The sequence below is a fragment of the Chaetodon trifascialis genome, chromosome 23, assembly GCF_039877785.1.
Source record: "Chaetodon trifascialis isolate fChaTrf1 chromosome 23, fChaTrf1.hap1, whole genome shotgun sequence".
Lineage (NCBI taxonomy): Eukaryota > Metazoa > Chordata > Actinopteri > Chaetodontiformes > Chaetodontidae > Chaetodon > Chaetodon trifascialis.
Window position 1 is genome coordinate 2,342,584 of NC_092078.1, and position 17,787 is coordinate 2,360,370.

The 17,787-nt window shown below is 47.1% G+C and overlaps 1 protein-coding gene across 2 annotated transcripts; it reads left to right on the top strand.

The window, feature by feature from the left end:
• Window positions 1-3,061: 3,061 nt before the first annotated feature.
• LOC139351673 (FHF complex subunit HOOK-interacting protein 1A-like) lies at window positions 3,062-13,436 on the top strand. Of its 2 annotated transcripts, none has more exons than XM_070993662.1 (17): window positions 3,062-3,099; window positions 3,524-3,748; window positions 4,297-4,489; window positions 4,569-4,790; window positions 5,078-5,240; window positions 5,425-5,536; window positions 7,884-7,985; window positions 8,358-8,414; window positions 8,524-8,610; window positions 8,860-9,027; window positions 9,117-9,196; window positions 9,354-9,526; window positions 9,610-9,721; window positions 10,411-11,831; window positions 12,179-12,357; window positions 12,533-12,653; window positions 13,182-13,436. In XM_070993662.1, the coding sequence occupies exons 2-17, from the start codon at window positions 3,644-3,646 to the stop codon at window positions 13,412-13,414; spliced, it is 3,528 nt and encodes a 1,175-aa protein (XP_070849763.1). In that variant the 5' UTR covers window positions 3,062-3,099; window positions 3,524-3,643; the 3' UTR covers window positions 13,415-13,436. The 2 variants fall into 2 exon arrangements, with proteins under 2 accessions (XP_070849763.1, XP_070849764.1); XM_070993663.1 differs by having other exon boundaries at window positions 12,179-12,339.
• The last annotated feature ends 4,351 nt before the right edge of the window (window positions 13,437-17,787 follow it).

Below are 17,787 nucleotides of genomic sequence, written 5' to 3' on the forward strand. Positions count from 1 at the left end.
TACCTCAAATTTGTACTTAAGTACGGCAACATTTCTGGTGCAAGAGAAGAAGAAATTTGCATCTTCTTCTTTTTCACACGTAAAACAAACAAGTACAATATTTGAGTAAATGTTGGTACTTTCCTCCACTGATATTCAGAATATATATTAGAGTCAAAGATCCTGCTTTAAGTATTTCTCCTCAGCTTCATTGTGTTGGAATTTAAACGTCATTTCCTTTTATTTTGTTTTTTGCTGTCTAATGTTTTTGGTAATTTCCTTTGGGATTAATGAATCTATAATACAGATATAATATATTCTAGTACAAACTACTACAGTAAACAATGATCGTGTACAAACAGAGTCTAAATACACTGCAGTGGTCTGATGTTCTCTTGATATCCATACATTTTATCTACATTATATAAAAATACGGATATCTCATCTAAAAATACACTGCAAAGGCTCTCGGTCTGTGGGGGCGTGGCTTCTCGTCTCTGTGGGCGGGGTCAGACGGTTACCTAGCAGCCAGCAGCGCTGTGATTGACGGCTGAGCGGATTAAAGCCTCAGGAGCGGAGCGGCGTCCAGAAACGGGACGAAACTTCGCGACCATCCAGTGGACAAGAAGAAAGCTGCGGATTTCCACACGTTTTCTGGACTTTGACTGAGTTTCAACATACTTTACGAACAAGAAGCAACAGCTGAGAGTGCGACGCTCCTTCAGCCGAGGTAAGATCCGTCTGTCCGCCGGTTACAGGTGCTGCCGAGCCGGCGGAGGGACTGTGGACAGTGAGGGACTGGTTTAGTCCCACACAGGGACACAGGCTGCAGGTTTAAGAAGAAGACACCAGAAGATATCGGACGAAATATTTCAGGAGAGACAGAAGCATGAAACAGCAGAGAAACCTTCAGTCAGGGACAGAGGAGACAAGCAGAGGACAGAAAGACACTGTGAGGAGACAAGCAGAGGACAGAAAGACACAGTATGAGGAGACAAGCAGAGGACAGAAAGACACTGTGAGGAGACAAGCAGAGGACAGAAAGACACAGTATGAGGAGACAAGCAGAGGACAAAAAGACACAGTATGAAGGAGTGTTAAAGATAGTTCAGACAGATAAATAAATAAGAAAACAGGTCAAAGGTTGTTTTATTAAACTAAATCAACAGAATCCAGTGCAGAAAAAACTGATATTAACTAGTAACTAGTAACTGTGTGTGTGTGTGTGTGTGTGTGTGTGTGTGTGTGTGTGTGTGTGTGTGTGTGAGTTTTGCTGAGTAATGCTGGTACACCAGTGAGGTGTGTGTGTGTGTGTGTGTGTGTGTGTGTGTGTGTGTGTGTGTGAGATGTAAGAAGCACTAAGAAGGTGCAGCATGCACGTGCTCAGTGACCCTCAATGACCTGTGCCCACACGCACGCACGCACGCACGCACACACACACACACACACACACACACACACACACACACACACACACACACACACACACACACACATACAGTGGTGGTGCATTCAGGGACGGCTGCTGTTAAACACTGAAACACAACAATGGGCCTAAACAAACAGGATGTGAGAAAGATTCACAGTGATAGGACGTAAACATGTTCAGTTACTCAGGTACTGTACTTGATTTAAGTACAAATTCAAGGTCATCTTATGCAACTGTGTACTTGTACTTCGCTATGTCTCAGAGGGAAATATTTACTTTTTACTCCACTACATTTATCCAACAGCTTCAGTTACTTTTCAGATCACAGTTTTTCATACACTTCCTGTCCAGTGGAAACCACGTATCTCCAGATGTGCATCACACAAGCTTCACACATCTGTAGTTTACTGTAGTTTACTGTAGTTTGCTGTAGTTTACTGTAGTTTAGTGTCAGTTTGAAGATCAGAGGCAAACGCACCAGCACGGGTCCAGAGTGTGACAAGAGGTCGGAAAAGGTCATCAGAAGTCAGAAGTGTACTACATCAGTAATAATTATAATAATAATTATAATAAAAGTCACAACTGCAGACGGCTGATAACCAAACAATCATGTAAATGAGGCGAAAGCAGCATTTTGAAGACGTCAGCTTGAGCTCTGGGAACGTTTTCCACCAACTGCTGATATTTCACACATTAACACGTTGACTGGGGGTTAATCAGGAGTGTTATCTGTAAAAATGCTTTGAAACGCACACACACACATACACACACACACACGCGCACACACACACACACACACACGCGTGTCATTTTGGTTTGAAGACACGCTGAGTCCACGTTTACCTTTTAGTCTCAGTGGGAAACAAGCAGCTGTGCTCAGCCAGCTGTTCAAACAGTGACGGCGTTCAGCCTCTTTATGGGCAGAACACAGACCGTCCTGTAACTGAAAGGTCGCAGGTTCGATCCCCACGGCGGGCCGCCCGTGTCCTGCTGCAGTGCCCCTGAGCAAAGAGCTGAGGTGCTTCACCAACGTCATTAATCTAAACCTCAGTCAGATAAACAGACAAAAAACATGAAGCATAAAACAGAAAAACAGGTCAGAACACCTCGGATCAGTGTGTGTGTGTGTGTGTGTGTGTGTGTGTGTGTGTTTAATCCCTGGTTTGTGTGATGGCATGTGACTGTCAGACACACACACACGACCACACACACACAGCGGTGGCTTGGGATTAAACATCACTGTCTCATCTCAGATTACTTGACTGTCAGACACACACACACACACACACACACACACACACACACACACACACACACACACACACACACACACACACCCTATAATGATGGTCCAAACAGGAAATTGGACCAAAATCCAACTGTTTGCCCTACACACACACACGCACGCACACATACATACACACACAGATTAGAGGCCCAGATGGTGAAGGATGGATTTGTAAACTGTGTGTTTGTGAATGTTTGTGTGTGTGTGTGTGTGTGTGTGTGTGTGTGTGTGTGTGTGTGTGTGTGTGTGTGTGTGTGTGTGTGGTGTGTTTGTGTGTGAGCCAGACAGTTTACTACCTTCCCTCATCTCATCTGTCTGTCTCTCTGTCTGTCTCTCTGTCTGTCCCTGTCTCTCTCAGGACAGCGGGCTCGCTCGTCCATGCCGTCTCAGCAGCAGCAGAGAGGTGAGTGTCCCGTCGAGGACTTTCTTGGAGAGCTCTGATGGGAATTCGTGGAATGTGGTGGGAACGCCCCGGGCGGGACCGTACTCCCAAGTTTCCTGTTTGCTTGCCGCTGACGACCGTTACTTCCTGTTCCGGCTCTTGTCGGTTGAACAGACGGAGAAATCCAAAGATATGACGACAGAGAAAGAGAAAATAGCTCTCAGTGTTTGCTCACGTCCATGTTCTTCATCATCATTTGAACCCTCACAGCGAGCAGTCGTCAGTAAATTCACTTTAATCAAATCAAACTGGAGTATAGATATAAAATAATAAAGTATAGGAATAAAACATGTCACTGTGATGTAAACACATAACTGGATTACTGTGATGCTGCAAATACTTAAAAACGGGACGTTTGTCATCCATCCACCTCCGCCTCCTGCAGGCCAGCAGCTGCCCCCCAAGCCCAGGGAACGGGCCTGATCCTGGGCTGGGAGAGCCCGCTCATGCCCCCCCCACACACCCTGAGCTGGAACATGCTGTAGCCACCTGACAGCCAATCAAAATGATGGCCTCGGTGGTTGTCGGGGGCAACCGGAAGAAGTCTCTCACGCTGAGAGGGGTGGACCCCGAGACCTGCATGATCGTGTTTAAGAACCACTGGGCTCAGGTGAGCATCAGTTCAGCCATCAATCAATCGATCAATCGCTCTTTCCTGTCCCTGCTTTTTGTCTCCTCTGTCCCTCAGTCCGTCCTATTTTCCTCATAATGGTTGGCAGACAGAGTGTGTGTGTGTGTGTGTGTGTGTGTGTGTGTGTGTGTGTGTGTGTGTGTGTGTGTGTGTTACTGACCCAGACATTGGCCCTCAAACACAGGATCCATTTAGAACAAACCTCTCTCCACGCCTGCCAAGAAGACCCACACACACTCCACTTCTGTGTGTGTGTGTGTGTGTGGTCCTAGTCCGAAGCAGCCGAGGTCAAAGGTTAACACAAGTCCAGACAGTGAATTACATTCTTCTCCCTGTCTCGCTGTCTCTTCATTCATGGATCCGTCCCTCGTCCACGCCTCCGAACGTTAAAGCTGCAAAACCAGATTTACATTGACTGAAAGCAGAAAAACGTTCAGATTTCGTTCATTTCAGCTGATTTCGCACAAAGCGTGGTTGAACCATTGCAACAAACACGCCTGACGTCTTCAGTGTCCCTCATTCTGCAGGTGGTGAAGATCCTGGAGAAACACGAGCCGGGTCGTGGCGGCTCCGGCGCGCTGAGCTTCCTCTCCGGCCACGCCGGCAGCAGCAGCTCCGGAGCGTTACGCCTTTGCCCCATCCCGGCCGACGAGGCCAGCGCCGTCCAGAACTACGTGGAGCACATGCTCTTCCTGCTGATGGAGGAGGAGGCGGGGCAAGGTGAGAGAGCGAAGGAAGCAGCCGCCGCGTCTCCGTGTCGACCTACCTTCGGCCTCATGCCCGTCACGCTCTGTTACAGGTGGAGCCATGGGTCCCATCCTGGAGTTCGTGGTCCTGGAGGGCGTGATGGAGAGGCTGTTTCTGTGGAGCCTGAGGAGACAGTTCACTGAGGACATGAAGCTGGAGCAGCTCAGGATGTACCAGATGCTTCTGTCTCAGGCCCGGCAGCCCCTCCTGCACCATAAACCGGTTCTACGGCCGCTCATGATGCTGCTGGCCTCCTGCGCCGGAGCTGGAACCGGTGCGTCGTGGAATAATTTGCTTGTTGGCTTTCTTGCAGAGTGTTAGATGAGAGGGAAGATAACACCCTTAAACGTGATGTTAGCCTAGCCTAGCCTAGCCTAGCCTAGCTTAGCGCAGAGACTGGAAGCAGCTAACGTGAGTCCAGAGCTCACAAATAAACATGTTGTGTTTGTTTATTTCAAAACTGTGGCTAATGACGTCTAATTGGTTGTAAGATTTGGAGGTTTCACTGCAGGTGTAGCAGACAAGTTACCTGAGTAGTCAATCACCTGTGCCCCCCCGCAGACAGCGGTGGCGTGGTGGAGGCGGAGCTGGTCCTCCTGCTGAACCAGCTTTGTGTGGCTCTGGTCAAAGACCCCTCAGTGCTGGAGCTGTTCTTCCACACCAGTGAGGACCAGGGGGCCGCCAACTTCCTGCTCTTCTCCCTGCTCATACCATACACACACAGGTAGGCGCGTGCACACACACACACACACACACACACACACACACACACACACACACATAAACATAACATAACGTACACATCCACAGGGACACGTAGAGGAAGTGTGTACAGAAACATTCACGTGTATGAATGTGAGAGTAAAAGAACTCGAGCTTCATCATCATCATCATCATCTCTCACTCAGGCAGGGTTCGGTCGGCCAGCAGGCCAGAGACGCTCTGCTGCTCATCATGTCTCTGTCGGACTCTGACCCGCGAGTCGCCCAGCACATCGCCGAGAACACGTACTTCTGTCCTGTGAGTGCGCACACACACACACGCACACACGCAAACACGCACGCACGCACACACACACACACCCGCACACACACAGCCAGCACAGATAGTTTGGGTCCTTCATCACTAAACCTTGGTGGTTCATTCCAGGACGGCTGCTCGTTGTGTCTGCTCGTCCTGGAAATGTGGAGGACTTGTCCAGGATCAGCGTCACTCAGTGGACGTGGATCACAGAGATTAGCTCGAGGTTAACGTGCTGCTGAAACTAGAGCGAGAAGCGTCTGAACGCTGATGATGTCGCTGATGTGGCGGTACATGCATGTGAGGGGAAGTCAGCCCAGAAAAGCACTTTAAATAAAAGCGAGTTGTATCAGGGATTAGATGGACAAATTTAAAGGTGTGTTTCCTGAGCTGATCCCACGCAGACCCCCGTTAGCTTAGTTTAGCTTAGCTGAGCTAGGCTAATCTCTGCATACCTTCCGAATGTGTGTAACGAAAGAAGAAAGGCATCATGTGTTTTTATGAGTGTGTGTATGTAGAGAGCCCCCTCCTGGAAAGTGAAGGTGATGCTTGGGGGGTCAACAGAACAAAAAGGCTTCTGGGAAACACTCTGTAGCACAGATTATTTATGAATAAGATGTTTAAATGAGTGTAGACGACGTCGCTTTGAGGCGCAGCTCTCATTCATCTCCTCTCTGCATTGTAATCTCATTATCACAAGTTATGCAATAAACTAATGAGCTCACACTGTTTCCTCAGGGAGTGAGTGTGTGTGTGTGTGTGTGTGTGTGTGTGCGTGTGTGCGCGTGCGTGCGCGCGCATGCGTGTCTGTGCGAGTGTGTGTATGTGAGACAGCAAGACAAAGAGAAAGAGAGAGAGAGGGTCGAGAGAGGAAGATATGCAGAGGAAGAGGAGAGAAAAATGGGGAAAATTTTACAAAATACTGGAAAACTCATGGAAAAGGAAAAATACTCAAAACTTGAACAAAGAAAGAAAATAATACAAAAAATGTGACTCAATTTACGACCAAGAGTCTGCAGAGATGCTTGTTTCTCCATGAGGTGCTTTCAGCTAAATGCTAACATCGACATGCTAACATGCTCACAATGACAGCTTTAACGGGCATTTAGCATGCTAGCATTTGCTAATTCACACAGTGAACACAGAGTACAGCCGAGGCTGATGGGAGTGTTATTAGTTTTGTGTGTTTTTGGTCATAAGCTGCCTTCAATTTCCACGTCTGGCGTCGAGCGTCTGAAGGCCGGAAAATAAAAAGAACTTTTGATGATGCTGGATGAAAGGATGAGGGATCCCTCTTTGGACAGTTTGTCCTTCATCTCATGTTAATATCCGTCCAGTAATTAAGAGTTGTGGAGCGACTGACACCCTTGTGTCCTTCAGGTGTCCACACATGCTGTGGTGGCCATGTTGGCTCCATCACTGTGAGAGAGGAGAGGGAGGGAGGGTGTCTGGGAAAGGGTGAGCAAAGACACTTAAACACGTGCCCCGTGTGTGTGCGTGTGTGTGTGTGTGTGTGTGCGTGTGTGTGTGTGTGTGTGTGTGTGTGTGTGTGTGTGTCAGATTTAAGCCCATGTAACCACACTCTGACCTCAATCTTGATGCAGAGAGCAGATTAGTAAAGCAGCGTGAGATTGGCTCGGACACAGAGAGGGATTAGTAAGGCTGCGTGTGATTGGACAGTTGCCCGACTGTTAATGAGACTGAAGGCTGCAGCTTTTGATGTTGCTGATGATGTTGATTATGATCTTCCTCCTCTCTTCCTTTGCTCCTTCCTCACCTCCTCTTCTTGTTCTTCGTCCTCCTTATTCGCTCTTTCTCTTTCATTCTCCTCTCTTATTAAAGGAACAGTTCAGCGTTTTTGGGGAACACACAGATTTGCTTTCTTTCCAGAACGAACCTGACACCTCTCTCATGTCTGGTCATTCGACATGAAGCTGCAGCCAGTAGCTTTAGCTAAAGCTCCACATGTCGGCTGGTGAGCTTTGGAGCTGCAGGAGGTGGATTTTGTTATCTCTGAGCAGAGGCAGGCTAGCTGTTTCCCCCTGTTTTCAGTCTTTACGCTAAGCTAAGATTAGCATACAGAGAGGTATCGACCCCCCTGTCTAAATGTTGAATAAAAAAATAAGCACATTTTCCAAATGTTAAACTTTTCTTTAATGTCTCTTTGAGCTCATTAAGTGTAAGCGCCCTCACTCTCTGCTCTTAATAAACAGAACACACTGATCTGCCCTGGAATTTAATTTGCACAAATGCGTGTGTATGTGTATGCGTGTGTGTGCGTGTGCATGTGCATGTGCTTGCCTTACCGTGTCACCTTACTGTACCTGCTTTGTGCCTGTGTTTCCAGGTGCTGGCCACAGGTCTGTCTGGTCTGTACTCGTCTCTTCCGGCCAGGCTGCAGGTTTACAGTGAAGACTGGCACTGCCTGGACCGGGCTGACTGGCAGCAGGTAACAGCGACGCCCACACAGCCAGCCAGCGAGCGACAGAGTGAAGTGATGAGTGAATGAAGTGGCTACCTGACATGTTTGTGAACAAATGAAGGATAGAAGAGGGAACAGAGGAGGTTTGTGTGTGAGTGACGTGATTAATACAGTATTTGAGTGAGTGAATGAATGAAAGACTCAAGTAAAAAGTTGGTGAGTGCAAATCAACAGTGAACGATGTTTAGCAGGTTTAATATTCACCATGTTTTCTTAGTGTCAGAATGAACGTTTGCTTATTGGCATTAATAAAAATATTGGTCAATTGAGCGGATCATGAATCCATGAATGAATGAATGAATGAATGATGTCACTCTTACCTGGTGTTTGGGTCCACAGGTGCCAGCGCTCGTCCACTTCCTGCACTCACTGGACTTCTGTAGTGCTGTTACCAAGGTAATGCATGCACGCACGCACGCACGCACACACGCACACACACACACACACACACACACACACACACACACACACACACGAATAGTAATAATCCATCTGTTACTCGCAGGTCGCTCATCCCTCCATCCGGACTCAGCTGCTGGGTTACATCTACAACGGCTTCCTGGTGCCTGTTCTGGCTCCTGCTCTGCACAAGGTATCAGACCTCCTCACGCCGGCTCCTGTACGTCCTATTGTCCCTGTTGTTGCTGATGCTGAGACGACTTTGAGGAGGTTTTTCTATGTCTCCTACATGAAATCACCACTAGAGGGCTCATGTGCTGCTTCCGTGGTGACAGTTCACGCCATATTTTCTCATAACTCCTGAGTAACGTGGATGTAAATTGAGTGTTTCTTGTTAAATCCAATCACATGCACACTCATATAGACATGAATGTGTGTGTAGCTGACAGTGGAGGAGGTGATGACCACCACAGCCTACCTGGATCTGTTCCTGCGCTCCATCCCTGAGCCCGCCCTCCTGCAGACCTTCCTGTCCTTCATCCTCCTTCACACGCATGACAACGTGCACATCCTGGACACGCTGGTCAGCAGGGTCAACACACCTTTTCAGGTAACGTCCTGAACTACATTCCACTCTGTGATCTTTAATCCATGTGAGCGAGCTTTACGTTGACCTTTCACCGTGCGTGTGTCCGTCAGTTGGGGACGGTGTCGCTGGCTCTGTTCAGGACTCTGATTGGTCTCTTCTGTGAAGACGTCATGCTGCAGCTGGTGTTCAGGTCAGTCTGACAGGAAGTATTTGCCAATTATTCAGTTTTGGTTAAACTGCTCGGTGGGTTCACCAGGATATCTCAGGTGAAACTAGTAGGCAGCAGCTCTTGTTTGGCCTGATCAGGTATTTAGGTGTTTGATCAGGATGTGTCCATGTGTCCTCAGGTATCTGATTCCCTGCAGTCACCTGAGCAGGAAGCAGCGTTGCTCCTTAAAGCACAGGGACTGTTACTCCTCCAGTGCTGCCTCCTTCTTGCTCCTCATGCCTTCCTGGTGCCCCGGGAACCTCCACAGCACCAACACACACACAGAGCACATCCACTGGCCCAAAGGAGCAGGTCAGTTCGACCAAAGCTCATACAGACAACACACATGAACACTGTCTACGTTTATGCTAACCTAAGTGATCTGTTTCTGTCAGATCTATCAGTGTCAGACAGCGTCGGTTACTGTCGTGGTTCAGACTTTTTGATGGATGTAAACTATCTTCATTACCTCTGGGATGCCCGTCAGGCCATCTGCACCTCCCACAGGTCAGTCTCAGCTTTATGTTCCTCTCAGATAAAATCAGGGGTCAGATTGTGGATCAACGTGGTACTTCTGTTCATCATGAATAGTATCTCAGATGCTGGTAATTATAGTCATTGAATTTAAGGGAAAATAATGTGTCATGGATGAGTGTGTCATTTTGTCATAGTTTCGGTCATATTTTTGGTGTTGGGATAACCCATCACTCACTAGTTCCATATTTGATACACAAGAAGTCTCAAGAAGAAGCAGTGAGCCTTTGTGAAGCAGTCCTGCTCAAAATGGTTCGTTACAAAGCGTTTAGGGACATCTGCTGGGCAACATCTGGTACTGCATTGCAAGTACAGCTGAAGCTGATAAGGACGTTTGCAAGCATTTTGATTATTTGGTGTTGGCCCAAACTGTCCGACAAATCGAGCATCTGAAGTTCACGGCAGTCCATCCAGTAGTTGTTGTGATATTTAATTAACAACAGAAAGTGTGAACCTCTTTGTGGCGCTCCAGGAAAAGTCTTTCATTTCAATCTGGACCAAACGTGGTGGACAGACAGACAACCTTGCTAAAAAGCATGAGATATACATTAAAAGGTGCTCATGACCCTCAGATGATTCTTACATCCTGTTTTTGACAATAAGTCAGTAAGAAAGTGATTCTTAATTAAATTTGAGCTCTGATGAGTTTTGTTTTCTTGCAGGGCATGTCAGCTCTGGTCGGCTCCGTATGATGGGATCGACCCTCCGCCGCAAGACTACCGATCTGAAACACCAGGGGATGACATAGAGGATGAGGAAGAGCTCATACCACAAGTTAAGAGAGACTCCTTGTGCTCCTTGGTCGTCACTCCTCCTCCTTTGGCCTTCTCTCCTACCCCGTCCTCCTCAGACACCATCTCCACAGGCAACCAGGCAGGAAGAGCCAGCTCTGCCCTGGAGCTGGAGTGGGATGACATCTTTGCAGATGATGATACGTCTTTATCAGGGGTGCTGAACACAGCACTAGCAAATGGCAGCATGACCATGGAGGTCGCCTCTGCACCTGCACCTCCCCCTCTGCCTCCTCGACACATCCAGGAAATGCGACGCACTGCGACGAAGCTGATCCATGGCTCGTATGTGGAGGAATCTGAGTTTCAAGACGATGTTCTGGTCTACAATCTTGTCGCCCAGAAAGACACGAAGGCGGCCATTTTGGAGCGAATCATGGCAGCAAATCGACGGCAACGCAGAAGCATCTCGAACAGCCACCAAGCGGGAACAGCTGCGATAACAACAACAGTAACAACAATGTTAACCACAACGGGGAGGACGGTCATGGAAACAGTTAACAGTATAATGTCGACAAGGAGGAGGAGCGAAGAGGGAGGGAAAGAGGACAGACGATGGAGTGAGGATTATGGGAAGGAGGTGAGGAGGAGCAGTGAGGACTGTGGAAAGGAGATGTGGAGAAGGAAGGAGGAAGGAGAAGATGAGATAAAGAGGATGGACGTGCAAGGAGAGCCAAAGGGATGTCAGTTTGTCACCAATGGTTTTAACGCTAAGAATCATATCATCGACGAATGTGATGACACTGAAGAAGACGGCAAGACGTTTCAGCAAAACCTCAAACTGAATGACCTCACAGCTGCCATCAGTCACATGCACACACAAAACCAGCAGCACACACACCACAACACACAGCAACACACACCACATTTAGAGAGAAACACTTTACCCAATGGCCATTCTGAATTTGAGTCATGTGACTCTTTGTTGTGTGCAACTGATGCCGACTCTCCAAGTCTGCCTGGTAGCAAAGTACCTAATAATGATGACTTCCTGTCCCGATACTATGAGCTCATGCTGTCTTTGGGGGTGGAGCCAGACTATGATGACATCAGTGATGACATCAGCACTTTCAGGAAACGAGTCCGAGTGCTAAGGCAAAAACTGGAGGTGGAGGAGGAGGAGGAGGAGGAGGAAGGATTTAACGAAGAATGCACTTTAAGCTCGTTGTGGTATGACAGAGAGGAGGAAGGAGAGGCAGAAGCAATGGAAGAGGAGGAGGAGGAAGAGGAAGGAGAGGAGAGGAGGAGCAGCAGTAAGAAAGGAGGCAGGAGGCATGGAGTCCCGTTTACAGGTCTGTGTTTTAAAGTGGACAAAGAAGGTTGATGGAGCAGAAAACAACCATTAGAAAAGTTGGTTTTATGGTTGCATAACCAGTGTCCTTAGTTAATACAGCAATGTCTAAAAATATGACGACCTGGTTGAAAAACAAGAGGTCTCTATAGGAAATTCTCAAGTTCTAACTTAACCTTTATACAGAGGTCGTACTGTTTGATGGAGGTGCAGCACAGATGCAAGTTTAATGCCTCCTGAGTCACTATATGACCGACGGGATGTTATGAACATCTAGAGTCAGTCATCGACAAGTTTAATGTCATTAACGTACCACACACTAACCTTTACTTTCCCATGATGCTCCAGGTCCGTTCATCAGCGTCCTGTTGTCCCGGCTGGAGAATCTTCTGGAAAACTCCATCGCTGTGAACCTGCTGGTGACGGGCATCCTGGCTCAGCTGGTGTCGTACCCGCAACCTCTGCTGAGGTCCTTCCTGCTCAGCACAGAAACACACAACCAGCCCAACGTACGCACACTGCACCAGGTAACACACACACACACACACACACACACACACACACACACACACACACACACACACACACACACACACACACGCACACACACACAGCATATATGTCTGAGTTATTTCTTATCCCACTGTTTCGGGCGTCTAAATGATCGTACTGTGTATACGCTCGTTGCTGTATTGCCTGTAGGTGTTGGTGTTGGTGCACGCTCAGATAGAGCGCTACATGACGACCAGACCAGACTATCCTGCCCTGGTCACTCAGGCCTGGAGATTCCTGTTAGCTAAAGACCAAGACAGCAAGTTTAGAGGCAAGTGAACACACACATCAACACACACAAACAGGATATGAAACCCCTCTGCTGGAGGTTTCGGCGCCTGCAGGAAAGCAAACTCTGCACCAGTTTGTCTTTAGCTAACTAGCTGCAGTAATAACAGCTTTAGCAGTGGACGTTACAGCAGCATCATTAGTATGTTTACTGTGGGAAATGTGTTTATTCCCTTTCTTTTCAAGAGTTAGATGAGAAGATCACTTCAGCTCATCCTGTGTCAATTCATTATTAAATATGAAGTTACATGCTGGAGAGGGTTAGCCATGACACAGGAAGTCGGTGCTCCCGGCCAAGAAATAGTCCCACAAACCACCATGAAACTGCAACTTATCACTTTTACTCTTTGGTTTTGTATGGATGCAACAAAATGTGTTAATTAGTGAACTAAAACAAAAGCAGCCCAAAGGTGATGGAGAGATTTCAGACACTTTGTGAGGATCTAACAAGCACTTTGTTTGAAGCGTATGATGCCTTCAGGGTCACCTCACAGTAACATTTCCTCCTCAGAGTGCCTCCAGTCTCAGGGCGGCGACATCATCCTGGACCCATCTGTCCCCAATGGCTCCGTGAGGAACGCTCTGGCTTTGCCTCCTCTTGGCCTCCTGCCGCCTTGCCCTCCTATTCCCCCTCAAGCCAAGAGCCGAGTGTTTGCCATCATCCTGTACGCCGAGTTCCTGAAGGAGCTGGCCGCCATCGCCCAGGAGCACAGCATCGCACTGGGCTGTCCTGCAGAGGAGTAACGGGAGCGTCGTGGTGTCCGGCTGTGCAGATCTGCATCATTAACAGTTCTTAATGCACCCGTGAGCTGCTCAGTGGCCACCAGCAGGAGACTGAGGGCCTCTAAAAGACCTGAAGTACAAGCAGAAAACATGCACATACTCCACGCATTGAGTCGTACGGCAGCATATGTGAGTAACTCATGTGGATATTGTCATAAAGTATTGTTTTATACATAGATTTGTTTGTACACTGTTTATATTCCTGGCAGCACTTGAATATTTTGATGTTTTCCCACGTGAACATGGATATTTATATGCAGTTGAAAATGACTTGAAGGAGATTATTTTGAAGACAAATCAGTATTTTCTAAAAATTCGTGCAAATAGTTCTATATGCTCTTTCCTGCGAGTTTCAGAGGGGACGAGCCTCTGATCAGCCATGTCTTCCTGTTCTCCAGTGTGTCCTGATGTGTCTTTACATGCACACACGGTGATGACAAAGCCTTACTTTAACCCACGCAGAGATTTTAGTGCACGAAACTAGCTGCAAAAATGAGACGGAGATGCGTCTCCTGTCTTAATGTCAGACCTGAATTCATCTCGTTGGACTTCTGTCAATGTGCTTTTGATTCTTCTTAATGTGAAGTGTGTGATTTCTACTGACAAACATTTCATTTTCCCCCCTCTCCACCTGAAAAGTGAAATTATTCACTGTTATGTTCACCTGTGCTGCGTTCAGGTCAGGGGGGAAGTAGGTAGATTTGAGTTTTCTCACGGTGTCTTCAGACAAATCTCAGAAAGCTTTTGCCCTTTAATGCGAATGCAGCGTTCACACAACCAGCCTCTCCTCATGATACAAACTCTGCTACTGTGGAGACATTATGGGATGGACCAACCTGACTCTCGGCTCATCCTGCTGGGTGTGGACACTGCCACCTGCTGGTGAAGAACGGCTTCGTCCTTCTGCCGTGTCTCGACTCCTTTTAGAATAAATTATTGCCAAAATGATTAAAGTGATTTTCAGAATTCTTTCTTTTTGCATTCATTATTTACATGATGTGATCGTTTAAACGGGCCTGAATGTATCTGGAGGCGTCAGACTCGTTAAGTCAGAAGCATGGACGTGTCTGTCGAGCAGCAGTTCAACCTTTGAGGAAAAACACTTTTGTACTTCTTTGCTGATGATTGGGTGAAAAGAAAGACGCCGCTCTTCTTTCTGCACCGGAAGTATTCTGCTGGAACTAGCAGCCAGTTAGCTTAGCTTAGCACAAAGACTGGAAACAGCTCGTCTGGCTCCGTTTTCATACATGAAAACGAGACTTTTACATTCCCACGACCAAGACCAGATAACGATGAGCCGTCGTCTTGGTCCTCCTCAGGTAACCTCAGTCTCCTCTGGTCCAGGTTCACTCCACTGTCTTCTGTATGTGCATGCAGTGATTAGCTTAGGCTGCTTTGGCCAGCCCACAGGTGACTGAGTGGCTAACTGTCATTCAAAGCAGCCACACCCATAATTACACATAACTTCAAGGGTTAATATAATTTAACGAGTCACTTCTGTAAAACTTCAAAAAGGAAACGAGGAAACTGACCAAACGGTTTTTCTACCAGGCTGTACACGTTTATTTCTGCTGTAAGTTGGACATTTCAATATGGCGGCAACTCATTTTTGGAGCCAGCTTCAAGTGGCCATTCGAGGAACTGCACTTTTTGGTACTTCAGCACTGGCTTCATTTGAAGCCCCAGAGGTGCCACTTGGTGCAGAGGTGGACAGCATCATGCCGTATCTAAAACAACGCACAGAACGAGTAAAACAGTCCACAGTTTGTCGGTTCTAGCATTAGCAGCTAGCTAATTTGGAGCTTTAGTTATGTCGCATAATTTTGATTCAATGCGAAATAAGAAATGAAGATCTAAAATTGTCACTGTTGTATAAATCTTGTATTTCAAAGTATTTGTTAACATTTTTTCATTATTGATGCCACGATAGAGGACTTCAGAGCAGGTTCTTTAGAGTCAAACTTCTCTACTCCCTCACACTTAGTGCCCACCTTCTCTCCACTCGCCTCTCCAGGCTGTAAACCCGAAAACACACCTGTCCAGCCTTTCCTAGTGCTTTGCAATGCCTGTATTTTTTTTTTTATCTTGAAATATATTTCATTGCTGTTATCATTTTTTTTTTATTACTGTTAGAATTGTATTTCCACTGTGATCTTTTACTATGAACTGACTGTCTCATCTGGATTTGTAGTGTCCTTGGGTGACCTACGTGACCTCCTGGCATGCACGGCACTGCCCTCTAGTGGCAGGACTTTCTCTGTTAAGATCGGCAGCCTCTCCTCCTCTGTGGCTCCTATCAGCTGTGGGGTCCCTCATTGTACTTGCTTTGCTTTTGTACATGACTTTGATGAACTTTTTCCAAACGTGCTAAATAAACTTGACTATATTTTTCAGTATTGCTGTTGAAGTGGATGGATTTCGGTACTTCTTCTACCTCTGCTGACAAAATCATCCTCCACTGGAGCTGCTGCAGACATCACATCTTCAGTGTTCGGCCAGTTGTGCAAAGAGAGACAAAAAAATACTATTACAATTTGTCATTTGGCAGATGCTGTTATCCAAAACGACGTACATATGAGATTTCCATGCATCACAATCAAGGTTCAGGATGGGAGAGGACAACAAGAGTAAGCGCCCTGACGCAAATTTCTGGTCCAATTGGACATAGGTGCTACGAGGTAATACTTTGAGTGCATAGAGAGTTTTTTAATACACCAAACCAAGAAGTTTCAGTCTTCAGCTGATCTGAATCAGCTGATCTGAATCAGTAAAATCTTCAAATCTAAACACAGTTAAGCACCAAAGGCTGGTTTTCAGTTGCTTCTCTACATTCTCTACTCTTATCATTAAGCTGTAGAGGCCATTAGAAATTGTTTGCCCTTTAAGTTGCGTCTCCAAACATGACAGCAAATGTGAGAACTAGTACTTAACAGGTCTTATGGCAGCAATGTGTCACTGAGGTAAGAAGCCAAAAACTGAGCTGAGCTAGCATCCTGTGTCGATCTGGAGCCACTGCTGCGGTCGATGACTCAGTTCCTGAACACTGACGGATACTGAGAGAGATTGAGAGGGTAGAGAGACATAGAGAGTGTAGCAGAGAGAGAGACAGAAGAGAAGAAAAGGTTAAGGTAGAAGAAAGTGACTGTAGGCAGAATGGGAAAGCACCAGAAAGAAAAAGAGCCCAAGGAAAGACAAAGACGAGGACTGAAGTCAACACAAACACAAACACCAGCCACCCGTCCTCTGCTGCAGGCTTTCATCCAGATGTTGAACCTGCTGCAGGGATGTGCTCCCATTCAGCCAGCGAAGCTCAGCTGATGTTGGGTGATCAGATCAGGCTCAAAGTCTGCATCCAGGTCATCTCAAAGGCGCTGGATGGGGTTGAATCAGGGCTCATGTGTCAACTGGGAAAAACTGGGATGGATGGATGGATGGATGGATGGATGGATGGATGGATGGATGGATGGATGGATGGATGGATGGAGCAGTACAATTTCACCTCACAGGAACGAAGGGATGAACTGTTCTGTGTCCACATACCACAAAGAAAGTGTGAATTAAACAAAGATGGAAGAGAGGAAGAGGGGAGTAGGAGGTAGAACGAGAGAGAGAGGTAGAGAGACAGTGAGAGAGAGAGAGAGAGAGAGAGAGAGAGAGAGAGAGAGAGAGAGAGAGAGAGAGAGCTGCACAGATAGGAAGAGAGAGAGGGGGAGGAGAGGTCGAGAGAGCCGAGAGAGGAAGAGAGAGAGCACAAAGCAGAAAACTCGTAGAGAAGAAGTGAGAGTGGAGGTAGAGGAAGAGGGTCGTGGAAAAAGGAACGAAATAAAGAAAATCAAAGGAAACTCTACAGCCTCGCCGATGACCGTCCACCATCTTTAAAGACAGAGAGAGAGAAAGGTGAATTCGTCATGATGAAGTCGTGGAGTCGCCTCTGCTTCCTCGGTGAGTTCAGCCTCAGATTCAGCACTTGCTCCTGCTCACTCGAGTTGTTTTCCACAGCGATGGTAGAAAAACTTCAGTGAGTGATGAGAAAAGAAGCAGAACCAGAAGGCGACCTGTTAGCGCATCAGGGCTCCCGCGCTTCCTCACAAGACCGCCTTCAAAACCCTCCAGGCTCGACTTCAGGTCGTCCTGCGGCGGCTGAATCTGCAGAAGCCTCGTAGTTTCTCTCCTGATCGTACAGATTAAGAACTTCTCGAATTCATTTGCTTCCACAGCCGAAGGTTTATTCAGCAAAACGCTCAAGGCCTTGATTTGGTGTTAAATCTACACCTGAATGAGGTTATGACACATTCAAGGACTCAGGAACCTTTGTTATAGGCAGGAAGTGATTG